The following is a 13538-nucleotide window of genomic DNA, read 5'->3' on the forward strand; positions in this document are numbered from 1 at the left end:
AATTCAGGGCATCACCTTTCATTTCTTTTCAAAAACAACATGGGCACGTTTTTTAATAAAATTTTGCTGACTTGGACAGCCGGTGAGAGTGCCACGTGTCACGCCACGTCAGCAAAAATGCCACTAAAAATGTGCCCATGTTATTTTTGAAAAGAAATGAAAGGTGGTGTCCTGAATTGCCACGTTTTAAAGGTCGTGTTATTTTTGCAATTTCGTATAAAGGTGGTGATTTTATATGTAATTAACCCTTTATTGTAATATGTACTATATATAGTATGATAATTTGTTAAAGTTGAGCTAGCTTAAATCCTAACAAAAATTCCTATACTAATTTAGGTAAATTTAAAAAGTTGGGGAGGGCCTATGTCAGTGGACGAATCCAACTTAGCTCGTCAAGCTAACTAATACTACTCGAGCTCTCTCACTGCACATTGTTTTAGACTTCTTGATTTTGTGTACCAAACAAAATTTGTCTTAGTTTCCGTCATCTATTGTTATCTCTTTGGAGGACTTTAACTTGAATATTGCATTTCGATTTTGATATTTATGTCACTATTAGATTCTTAAAAAAATGACGCATACGCTAAAGAGAAAGTCCACCTGATGAACATTTTCGAATGTATTTTTTGATTTTTAATTTCCATAATTTGATATTATAAATTTTAATTTTTCTTTTATTTATAATTCAATAAAGTTCTTAACCGGATAAGTAACTTACCTTCAATAGGATACACTTATTCAAATAAAAACTAGATTCTCTTATTATCATTATGAATAGGAGACAATAAAACTAACTATAATAAATGAGTAATGCAATATAACCTTCATTTTTAACCTATCTTTCTTTAACACATCTGGTGTAACAATAAAAGAATGGATGCATTAAACGTTATTTTTAAAAAGGAATTGGCGAATGAAATACTGACACGTAAGGAGGAATAGCAAAGATGGTATAAAATGGTGAATTAAACAACATTTTTCATAGTAAATCTATCACTATAAGACATTTCTTTTATATTGCTGTTATAAAAACAATACAAAATCTAAATTTTTCTTTTCATTTATATTTTTGTATCTAATTTTATCAAAACAAAGAGTGAAGTACATTTTTTTCAACTAATTAGGAATCCAAACAATTGTATCACTACTAAGAAAATGGCAAATTGAAGATCCTCCAGGCTTAACTTTTAGTACTTGAAAAGCTAAATGTTGTGGGTTCCAAGATGAAGTATCGGAGTGGCAAATCACAACAGCTTTAGCTTTCGAACCATCATCACCCACCATCGGAACCATGTAAGCCTGTGTCTTCGTTGTTACATGACAATAAAACACAGCGTACAAATAAATTTGTTTATGGCACACAATTTGGTAATCACTCATTTTTCTAATTCCATGAGAAATAGTGTAATTTTGGTTCTTGTACTCCTCTTCTACATCATTAGCAAGAGCCAAGACATTTTTTCCATATTTTGAAACCACAAAATCAACTAAAGATTCTAGGATGGAGCACAATATTTTTCTTCTCCCTTCATTTTTGGTGCCTCGCATTGTTCAATTGCATGTTTGATCATTTGAGCTTCTTTTGATGTGGATTCTATAGAAAAATATTCAAAAATTTCGGGATATTTTTCGGTTGAAAAGGGTATATTTTGAGCAATTTTACGCGGCAAGAAATTTGAACTATTATTAGCTTTTCTAAAATTAAGATAAAATTTATTTTCAGGAAGAAGATTGTTATGCAAGAAGAATTTAGTGGTAGTTGTATTGTTAGTTATGACATTACTATCAAATGTTGTTTTTATTCCTGGGTACGCAATTTTATAATCGATCCTTTGTTGTGGATTCTCCTCAAAATCATCCAAATGCTTCCTTGTCTTGTAAAAATCGCTTATATTTTCTGTAAATGTTTGCAAATTAAAAGCATAAAAAAAGAGTATGGTGAACATATTTCACTGAATATAGGTAAAATAATTTTATAATCGATAATTATGACTAAATTGATAAAAAAATTAAATTTTTTTGATAGTTTTCTCTATCAATTTTATGAGTCTATGACAATAATAAACATTTATTGAATCTCAAATATAAACATTTATAATATCTCAAATATAAACGGATTGGGATTCCCTCAAGTTCAAAATGAACTCGAGGGGGTCATGTTCACGATCTACACCGTTCATTATAAAATGAACGGTGTAGATCAAAAAGGTATAATTTTGATCAAATTAATCTACACCGTTCATTTTATAATGAACGGTGTAGATTATAAACATGACCCCCTCAAGTTCATTTGAACTTGAGAGAATCCCAATCCAATATAAACATTTATAATATCTCAAATATAAACATTTATAATATAAACATTTATAATATAAACATTTATAATATCTCAATAATAAACATTTATTATTCATAAAAAAAGACATATATTGAATCTCAAATATAAAAATTTATAATATCTCAAATATAAACATTTATTAATTTATTAATATAAAGTAAATATACAATTGCTTAATTACTGAATATTTAAACTAATGATTAAGAAATTTAAAAACTAAAAATAAAAAGATGAACTCATCCTTCAAAATGTAATTTTTTTTATTGAATCTCTTGTTTTTATATTTTAAATAAAATAATTGATTGAAGTCAATACGATCTTAATATATATATTTAATTAACTTAGGATTTTTGTTTTTAAATAATAAAATTATAGTTTAAGAAAAAAAAATGATGGCATAAACTAACCTGGCTTTAGAAGTTCTTGAAGAGCTATTGGCAATGGAGTGTTTGGCAACATAGATTTCCAGTAAAATTCTAGCGATAGGGAACCATTACTTTCTCTGAAAAGCTGCAATATTAAGATTGATAATAAAAAATATGTCAGCTAAATTCACTTATTCAAAGATATTGATCATATGATCTGAACCAAAAAAACATAAATTCTTACACAGAGTAATAAAGTAAAGATGGGAAGAAGAAGATGAAGCTCCATATTCATAAGCTAGGCTTACTAATATGAAGATGAGATGTAGTCAAAACATATGTGCTTCTCTATATAGGACCAAAATTATTATTAGTTTGGTTAAAAATTATTATTAGTTTTTGTTGTGTGTTTGACTAGCTCTTTATATGAAATAACTTGTTTGAATTAATTGTTTGGTTACTTTCATGGAAATTATTTAATTAAAATATATAATGATGCATGCTATCGTTTGATTTTGAATTTTTGCACCATATATTCAAACCCTATTTCTCCTTATCTTTTTGTTTATCTTTGAAAGGTCTCAATGCTATTCTTCAGAAAGCAAAGTCTTTGACTTTAATTGAAGGGTTCTCCTTCTATTTTTTTTTCTATTTTCCAGCTTCAGATCGCGGATGATACTCTAGTTTTTCTACCTAGCGATATTGCTAAACTAACGAACTCGGATTCTACGTTGTTTTGAACGTACCTAGAGGTTAAGGATTAGATTCAATAAAAGTTCTCTAATGGAAATTAACATTAGATAACATGATCGTGTTTGGACATGCCTTTCATAACCGGTTAGAGTAACATTTTTTAGTGAAGGACCAGACCTAGCCAGTAGAACCAGTTGGAGGTTCGGTTATTATTCCATGAGGAAGTTTACTATATACATCGCACATTCTAGCTTTATCGATCTAGTGGTTTGGTTAGCATGTCCGGTTAAGCACACGTTTCAGGCCGTTTTTAGAATTTTCTCATTAAATTCAAAGGCTATGAAACACAAATCTATGGAGCTAAAAGAGTTCAAAAATCATTTATTGAAGAGCATTTAGGAACAATCATAAAGTAGAATAAAACGATTTTCGGCAAGATTAAATTAGTGATTATTAAAGATTTAAGGAGAAACTAAAGTGACAATTGATCCAACCTAAATCAAAAGAGTTTTTTCTTAATTTTCTCTTAATGAATAAATTATTTTGATTTATTTTTTATTTATCAATTTTCAGATTATGTGTAACTAAATCCTCACATCAGAGTGAGCCATGTAGCTTAATTATGTGATTTGTTGTTATTTTATGAACTGATTTTTATATTATCGAGAGATTAATTAATACCATATTTTAGTAATTAATTCTTGTGTTGATTGTTATTTGATTAATTAACTACCAATTTAATTTCATGTAGAATTTGTGTCATGTGTTGAGAGATAAAGCATGAATGTGGATCTAGAAGGATAGAAATAATACCTTAAGAATTATGTATGGCGTATACCTTATAGCTCATCGTCATTCGAGTAAAGTAATGTTTAGATTGAGAAATCAAACTAGTTTTAATTTAATAAGGTTTCTTGATTTGAGAGAATATTTAAGCATCTTTGGATACCGCCATTGAAATATAATCAGTTCTATAATTAACAATGGATCTCATGATAAGTAAAATCTCAAAACTAGTGTTGTTAATAATTAATTTTTTTTTTTAATCAATAGTTATCATATAAACGCTAAAAGAGTGTCAACTTAATTAAAATCCAATTTTGCACTAAGAAAATAGTTATCAATCGTTATCTCTACTTTTCTTTTGACAGTTTAAAAATATACTTGGAAAGTTTATAATTATTCTTTTACTGTAATTAATTTAAATGATAGTTGAACATTTTTCCCTATAAATTCAATCTTGTGTGCTGCAATTTCATCATCATTTTTGAAATCTTTAACAAATATAGAGTATAATATACACGAAAACACCTACTACAAACATTATTTTTTCAAAACCTTAAGCTTACCTAACCTAGTAAAAGTATCAATTCTATGTTCATAAGCCAAAAAGTTCTTCCAAATTAATTTCCGAAAATGGCTTCGACAATGGAATCCAGCTATCTGAGAGATACGAAGAAACTTGTCGCATGCTCGGACGAGACTGAGGATTGGTACTTAAGCACGCGAGTGCTAGTTGTGCGACATATGCGACTCCTTCACGGGCTTTACTCTCAGGAAATGGAAGTCGATGGTCGATCACGTCCTTAAAGAGTGTGCGCTCATCATCTGGCAATGACATTGAAGATGTCGACATAAGCGATGAGATCAAATCGGCCGGATGTTTTCCGATTATTATCTCTAATGTTATCACACCGAAGCTGTACACATCGCATTTTTCATTGACGACCATCGTGTATGCTAGCTCTGCAAATACAGTTAAATCAACCGTGTCAATTCATTAGCAATCTTTTAGTAACATTAGCAACATCAGGTTCTGAATGTCCTTGCCCGGTTATTTCCGGGAGGAAATAGTTACAAATTTTAAAGGGTGATTTTGAAACATAGTTTCTATATTGTTGTTTTTTGATTTCAGTTTGCAAATTGCAAAGTAATATTAATGGCTGGTTATTTTTTTTTTATATTTTAACATATCAGCTAAATATATTAATTGTCGGATGATCAGAATTATTATATTCTGGTAATAGTCATAATTTTATTTATAATAAGATTTTTTTCATGATCAATAGCCGGCCTGTCTTTACCACTAGCTTATGCCTATAGAGACAGTGAAAATGCATAATCTGATAAAGGAATAATGAGACAGTTTTTTATTTACCTGGAGCTGTGTACCCAAATGTTCCTGCAAAAGATGTCCAATTGGACTCATCAGGCATCAATAATCTAGCCGTTCCAAAATCGGAGACATGAGCTTCAAATTCTGAATCCAACAGAACATTATTGCTCGAAATGTCTCGATGAATAATCGGAGGAGAACAGTCATGGTGCATATAGCTCAACGCATTAGCTATTCCTTTCACAACATTTATTCTCTTAAACCAATCCAATTCAATTGCTCCGTTGTCATCGCTCAAAATGTTTCTCAAACTCCCTCTTTCTATGAATTCATAGAGCAAGAATGAATTTTTCGGATGCGAACAATATCCGTATAACTTGACAATGTTCCGATGGCGAATGTTCATGAGCATAGAAATTTCACCTTTAAATTCTTTCTTATCAGTTAACTCTTCGCCATTTTGTAATTCGTGAAGTTTCTTCACAGCAACCACTCGATCTTCTGACAGAACCACTTTATAGACAATTCCGTATCCTCCGACTCCAATGCAATACTTCGAATCGAAATCCTCTGTTGCTTCGACAATTTTTTGATATTGCAAATCCCTGTCGTCGCTCCATATGGGGTTTATATCGATAACATGTGCATCCTCTGACTCAGTCGAGATAGCTTTTCTGCTTTTATTTCTTCGGTGGAGGAAGAAGAAACCGCCGATTAGTACTAGAACTAAAACCAGACCGCATAAGACAGAAACGATGATGAGAATTAACTCTGATTTTCGGTCTTTTTTGCCAGGTTCAGTGTTTGTAGGAGAAACACAGGGCTGTAGATTTGTGTGATTGCCACACAGGTTTCTATTGTTTTGAAGTGATGTTAATGGAGCTTGTTGAAAGGCTCTAATACGTGGAATTGGACCCTCTAACTCATTGTAGGATATATCCACCGCCGTCAAGCTTTCTAAAGTATCAAAACTTCCTGGAATGGAACCCGTAAGAGAATTATGCGAGAGGTTCAATGCCTCCAATCTCTGCAAGTTCCCCAGCTGTTGTGGAATCTTTTCCGATAACAAATTGTAACTGAGATCAAGACTTTCAAGAGAATCTATATTCCCAATCTCGAAAGGAATACTCTCTGAAAACCGATTCTTACTTAGATTCAAAAACAATAGTTTCGTACAATCCCCAAGTTTTTCAGGAATTGCTCCGCTCAGATTATTTCCTGCCAAGTTTAGAATCGTGACTCCAGATAACATTCCAATTTCGTCAGGAATGCTACCGGAAAGCTTGTTATCATCAAGAGAAAGCTCCAACAATTTCAATTTCCCCAACTCCTTAGGAATCTCTCCGGTAAACAGATTCGATGAAAGATGAAGTGACTGCTATAAGACAAGGTTGCTGAATGTTTTTGAAATTATATATTTACTGTCTAATGAGGTACATATTTATAGGATTACAATGTTAAGTATAGCAAGAATAATTGATATAATTACAATGATACACTAATATAAATTTCCTATATTTGTAATATGAACATGATTAATTTTCCTTGATTGTAGGAGATGATTGATAGGATGATTGTTGATTTGTTTGACTGTCAATATTGGTAAGGATTTTCTGATTTGTATTGATATGGTTAATACGCCCCCGCAAGATGGACGTCCGATGCGTGAGTCCAATCTTGGTTCGTAACTCATGATATGAAGTCTTGTGCAGCGGTTTGGTGAGAATGTCAGCCAGTTGATCTTTGTTAGAGACATGTTGAATGCGAATTTGGCCGAGTTAAAGTTGTTCTTTGACGAAGTGGAAGGAGAGAGCCATGTGTTTCATTCTGGAGTGAAAGACTGGGTTCTTGGCATAAAGCGTAGCTGAAATGTTGTCACAGTAAATGGCTGGTGATTTGCTGACGATGATGTGAAGCTCGGTGAGTAGGTTGCGGAGCCAAAGTGTTTCAGCTGTAACGGAAGCGACAACTCGAAATTCAGCTTCGGTCGTGGAGAGTGCTATACCCCTTTGTTTTTTTGGAGGACCAGGAAATAGTATTGCGACCGAGGTAAATGATGTAGCCTGTTGTGGAGATGTAGTTGTCTTTGTCATCTGCGTGATCAGCGTCACAAAATGCATGAAGACAAAGTGGTGAATTACGATGCAGTTGGATGCCGAAGGTTTGAGTCCCTTGCAAGTAGCGAAGTAGACGTTTCAAAGCGGCCCAATGAGTAGTTGTGGGGTGATGAAGAAATTGAGCTAAGTGGTTTAGAGCAAAGGCAATGTCGAGCCTAGTTATAGATAGATATTGTAAGCTTCCGACTATGGCGCGATAAGTTGATTGGTCGTGAATGGTAGATGGTCTTCGCGAAGCAGTGATGGAGAGGTAGCCATAGGTGTAGTATTTGGTTTGGCTTCAATCATGGTGTATTTGGTGAGGATATCGTGAACGTTAGATTGGTTTAGGTGTAGGCCGAGTTCATTTGGTATAACTTCTAAGCCTAGAAAGTACGACAGTGGTCCAAGATCTTTTAAGGAAAATCGCTTAGATAATGCTGTAATAAACGTTTGTAGGTGTGTTAGATTTGGTCCGGTGATGATAATATCATCAACGTAAACTAGCATATAAATACAAGTGTTTTTGGTTTGTAAAATGAATAAAGATGAATCTGAAATAGATTGTTTAAAACCTTGGGTAAGTAGATGGGTTTTTAATTCTGTGTACCAAGCTCGAGGAGCTTGTTTTAGTCCATAGATTGTTTTATGAAGTTTACAAACATAGTCGGGTTTTGTTTGATCAACAAAGCCGGGTGGTTGAATCATGAAGACATTATTGCCTTGGAGAAAGGCATTGTTGACATCCAATTGACGAAGAGGCCATGACTTTGTAACAGCTAGAGATAAAATAAGACGAACAGTAGTTGGTTTTATAACAGGACTAAATGTCTCAGTATAATCGATACCCGGTCGTTGATGGAAACCCTTAGCAACAAGTCGGGCCTTGTGTTGTTTTAGGGTGCCATCCGGGTTATATTTGTTACGAAATACCCATTTGCAGCCAATGACATTTTGTGATTGAGAGCGAGGAACGAGGGTCCATGTGTGGTTTTGCTCAAGTGCTTGGTACTCGTCGTGCATTGCATTACGCCATTGGGGAAGTATTAGAGCCTGTTTTACGGTGTTGGGCAGATTGTCAGGAGACGGGTTAAGGGTAGCAACTTTAGCGTATTTTGGGTTGGGTTTACGAATGTTGTTGTTGAGGCGAGTAGTGACTGTTTTGGCAGGTGGCGGAGCAGTGGACTTGGGTGGAGGGCAGGTTTGGATGGGCTGTTGATGGATAGAGGTGGCTTCAGCGGAGGAAGATGGAGTAGCTGTGGTAGAGGTGGGGTCTAATAGGTTCGGATCCGAGGTCGAAGAGGGGTTGGATGTAGCTTGTTGGTTGGGAGAAGGATTTCGACGAGAGTAAACAATTGTAATGGGTGGTTTGGTGTGAGGTTGATCATTGACGGATGGGGTCGAGGGAGGTGCAGGGTTTGCGTTAGTAAGAATGGGTATGGACATGGTGCACCAATCATTTGGATTAGTGTGAGGCGAAGGGGATGATGGTGGTACTGATGATTTACGAAATGGGTACTCGTCATCGACAAATTTTACATGTCTTGAAGTGTAAATGCGATAAGTTTTTGGGTCAAGACAATGGTATGCGCTTTGAGTGGTGGAATAGCCAACGAAAATGCATGAAATAGAGCGGTCTTCTAATTTATTCTTAGTATACGGTCTTAACCAAGGGTAACAAAGACATCCAAAATTATGGAGTTTTGTGTAATTGGGTTGTTTATTATGTATTACAGAATATGGTGAGTTACCATTTAAGGTTTTGGTAGGGAGTCGGTTTATAAGATAAGTTGCTGTACTAAATGCAAATGGCCAATAAGTGGTCGGAAGACCTGCGTGGTTTAGGAGAGCTAGACCGGTTTCCACAATGTGACGGTGACGCCTTTCGGCATATCCATTGTGTTCAGGAGTATGAGGTGGTGATGTAGAGTGGGATATTCCATTTTCAAGAAGTGTTTTATTTAATTTAATATATTCACCTCCATTATCCGAAAAAAAATGTCGAATCGGTTTTTGGAAATATTTTTCCACTAATGCCTTAAATTGAATAAATACTGTCGTGGTGTCGGATTTGCGTTTTAATGGATATAACCAAATATATTTACTAAAGTGGTCTACGAATACGATATAGTATTTGTAGTGATCTCGAGATAAGACCGGGCTGGTCCATAAGTCCGAGAACAAAAGATCAAGTGGTGCATTTGACTTTAGCGAAGAATTAGAAAAAGGGAGCTTTTTGCTCTTAGCAACACAACAAGAATGACAGTGTTCATAATCCAATATTGGTGAAGATAAATTTTTATTAATAATCTTAATTACATCATAAGATGGGTGGCCTAACTTATGATGCCAAGATATTGGAGCGGTTCCTTTGACAGCGGTTTGAGCAATTGGTTGTTGAGGACACCACTCGTAAATTCCTTGCTTAACTCGGCCCTGGAGCAGAATTCTCCCCGATGATATTGCCTTTAAACAAAACAAATCAGGTGAGAAAAGTATAAATGCATTATTATCTTTACATAATTGCGAAATTGACAGAATATTGCGTGAGATGGTTGGAACATGCAACACATTATTGAATTGAAGAGATTGGAGAGTAAAAGAACCTATATTTTCAATCGGGAGAGTTGAACCGTCTCCGATAATGAGATCGTCCAGTCCGGTATAAGGAGAATGAAAAGCTAAAGTGTCCAGATCGTGGGTGATATGATTGGTAGCGCCGCTGTCAAGCAGGAAGTTTGGGTTCGGTGGAGGTGCTCCATAGGTGGCCGAGTGGGCCTGAGGTGGTGGTTGATTATAGCGAGTAGATGGTGGCGCCGGGAAGACAATGGTTGGAAAAAGTTTCCTGAATAAGGGGCAATTGGCAATGACATGGCCTGTTTGACGGCACCACTGACATCGCCCTTGGAAGGGTCGGGGATTTGGATGGTTGTGGGTAGTGGTTTGTGGGTAAGGAGAGTTGGGTTGGTGGCGGGAATAACTACGATGGTGGTGCTGGTTATTCTGGCGATATGCAGGATTCGCAGATGGGGTGAAATGATTGGTGGTTTCTTGGTGTTTGACAATCAGTTCGTGTTGAAGTAGTTTTTCATGTAATGCTTCAAAACTAATGGGTGTATCACGAGCTCTAATGGCGTTGATGACGGGTTTATAGAGCTCATAGTTAAGGCCCTTTAAGACCTTGGAGATAATATCTTCGGGATCAAGGACTTTGCCCATAAGGGCGAGTTGGTCTACACACGCTTTAATCGAGTGCATATAGTCCGAGATGGTTTGATCCGTTGATTTAACAATGGAGTCAAATTTGTCTTTAAGTTGCATAATATGCGCACGCGAGGGGTTTGCGTAAGTATGGGCAAGGATGTCCCAAGCCTCCTTAGTGGTTTTAGCTCTTACAATAAAGGATTGGAGGGCAGAAGAGATAGTACCCATTAAGGCACCAAGAATCAGTCCGTCTTGCTTGAGCCAAGTCAAGTAGGCGGGATTGGGTTTTTCATTTGTCTCAGAGTCAAGGACGGTGGCAGGTGGTGGAGACTCGGATCCATCCAGGAAACCGAGTAAGCTGAGCCCGAAAAGTATATTTGTTAACTGAAAATGCCACGAGGAATAGTTAAGTGGTGTCAACTTAATGACATGGCTTAGGTTGAGAGCAGTTAAGGGTTTTGTGGTTTCATGTGGGTTGGGAATCAGAGTTTCTTGCACAGTGTTTGTCATGGTGGAACGGGGTTGAGGCAAGGGTGGGTTGGTGCGCTTGAAGGTGAAGCGTTTTGGTCGGAGGTTGTTTGTTGCGGATCGTTGATGGCGCTGTGATACCATATAAGACAAGGTTGCTGAATGTTTTTGAAATTATATATTTACTGTTGAATGAGGTACATATTTATAGGATTACAATGTTAAGTATAGCAAGAATAATTGATATAATTACAATGATACACTAATATAAATTTCCTATATTTGTAATATGAACATGATTAATTTTCCTTGATTGTAGGAGATGATTGATAGGATGATTGTTGATTTGTTTGACTGTCAATATTGGTAAGGATTTTCTGATTTGTATTGATATGGTTAATAACTGCAACTGAGTTGCATTTCCAATTCCAGCCGGAATTTTTCCAGAAATGTTATTATCAGAGAGTATCAGAGTCGCTAAGTTCCCGAAATTTTCCCATTTCCATGAAAGCTCACCATATAATCTATTATCACTCAAATCCAAATACCTCAATCCCGAATTTACCCCAAAACTTTCAGATATATTTCCTGACAGTTGATTTGCCTCGAGTCGAGCTCTCCCCAAGGTGCTACAGTTCCGCAGGCTTCTCGGAATGGGACTGGTAAAATTATTATGATTAACACCCAAAGCAATCAGGCTTCCACCAATACATATATCATCCGGTAAAGGTCCAGTAAACCTATTAGCATATATTACAAGTAGTTGCAAAGAGGTAAAGTTGTTCATCTCTAAAGGCAAAGGTCCAGCAAATTGATTAAATTCAAGAAACAGAGTGGTTAGTTTTGTCAGCTTTCCGATTACTTGAATTGACCAGGCAAACGAGTTATTACTAAGATAAAGAGCAGTTAAATTAGTTAAATTTCCTAACGAAGATGGGAGCGGACCAGTGAGATTATTGTATGAGAAAGTTATTTCAGTAAGAGTTGACGACAATTTTCCGATTTCCTGAGGAATTGAACCCGAGAGTTGATTCTGATTCAGATGAAGAAGAGACAGATTTGTCAAGTTTCCTATAGAAGTTGGGATTGAACCAGTGAGAGAATTTGTTGACAAATCAATTTGAGTGGCAGATTTCATTAGTCCAATTTCTTCAGGTATTGAACCAGAAATTAGACACAAATGAATGTACAAAATTGGCAATTGTGTCAGGTTTCCAATAGTGGCTGGGATTGAACCGTTAAGAAAAGTATTGGATATGTCAACATATATCAAAGATCTAAGCATCCCAATTTCATCAGGAATTGGACCAGAGATTTCATTAACAGAGATATCAAGAACATCAAGCTTGGTTAAATTTCCAATTGCTTCAGGAAGTTTTCCATAAAATGAGTTATTACTAATATTAAACCTGATGAGATTAGGAAAAGATGAGAAGCTGAAACTCTGAAGAGTACCTTTTAAACCAGTATCTCTCAGGCTGATATTGGTCACACTTCCAGCCGGATTGCAGTGCAGACCGAACCAAGAATCGCAGGAATTGGTCGAGTTCCAAGAAGATAAGAAGGATTGGCTTTGATTATCAAGAGTTGACTTCCATTTGAGAAGAGCATCAGCTTCTGAAACTTCAATTTCAGCGGCGGCGAGATGTAAAAAGAGTAAGAGAATGGAAATGATTATGGAGAAGGGTTTCTGTAGTGAAGCTGCCATGTCTAGATGAGTAGATTACAAGGAAGCAAGTTGAAGAAGATGGTGTGTATAAAATACTACTAAAATGCTACATTTTTAAAGGAATAAACTTTTAAATTTTGTGGTGATCTTCAAAGTCAAAGTCAGCTATATATTTTTAATAAATAAAGTAAATATGATAGGGACATTGATGGGAATGCATGAAAAATAATTGAGAGATAACTGATCATCAAAGGCAGTCAGCAGAACTTGTATATTATACTCCCTCCGGTTTTCTTAGTTGTTTATTTAATTAAAATTATACATACTAAGATAATGTTATTTTTTCTTAACTTATAAGAAAAAAATATTAATATAGCATTTTTAGTTTTTTTAAGTAAAATTTGGAGTCGAGAAATATAGCATTTTTAGTTAGTAAATACTTTTTAAATTAAAACATAGAATCATTTATTAGTGATGGGTAAATTTATAAGATAAGAATTATAATCATCTTGAAAATTTAAAAGGACAATTAAATATAGATAAATATATTTTGCTAAATGTACGACTAAAAAAAACGGAAAGAGTATAA

At 35.1% G+C, this 13538-nt stretch overlaps 1 protein-coding gene and 1 pseudogene across 1 annotated transcript; both read right to left on the reverse strand.

Moving 5' to 3' along the window:
• Positions 1-1039: 1039 nt before the first annotated feature.
• Positions 1040-3067, reverse strand: LOC126659889 (BURP domain protein RD22-like; annotated as a pseudogene).
• A 1582-nt stretch (positions 3068-4649) lies between these two features.
• LOC126659531 (MDIS1-interacting receptor like kinase 2-like) lies at positions 4650-13066 on the reverse strand. Its single transcript, XM_050352823.2, has 4 exons — positions 11685-13066; position 8475; positions 5555-6887; positions 4650-5142 (listed from the first exon to the last, which is right to left on the reverse strand). Exons 1-4 carry the CDS (start codon positions 12986-12988, stop codon positions 4775-4777), a joined length of 3006 nt encoding a protein of 1001 aa, XP_050208780.1. The 5' UTR covers positions 12989-13066; the 3' UTR covers positions 4650-4774.
• Between the last annotated feature and the right edge of the window lie 472 nt (positions 13067-13538).

This window comes from Mercurialis annua, linkage group LG8, assembly GCF_937616625.2.
Source record: "Mercurialis annua linkage group LG8, ddMerAnnu1.2, whole genome shotgun sequence".
Taxonomy (NCBI): domain Eukaryota; kingdom Viridiplantae; phylum Streptophyta; class Magnoliopsida; order Malpighiales; family Euphorbiaceae; genus Mercurialis; species Mercurialis annua.

What these genes read in the sequence shown, in the direction of transcription:
- LOC126659531 (XM_050352823.2), bottom strand. Translation starts at nt 12,988, where the DNA reads ATGGCAGCTTCACTACAGAAACCCTTCTCCATAATCATTTCCATTCTC. An exon ending in ATTTGGGTACACAGCTCCAG is followed by an intron (nt 5,143 to 5,554) that starts GTAAATAAAAAA and finishes CTGTATTTGCAG; the next exon opens with AGCTAGCATACACGATGGTC.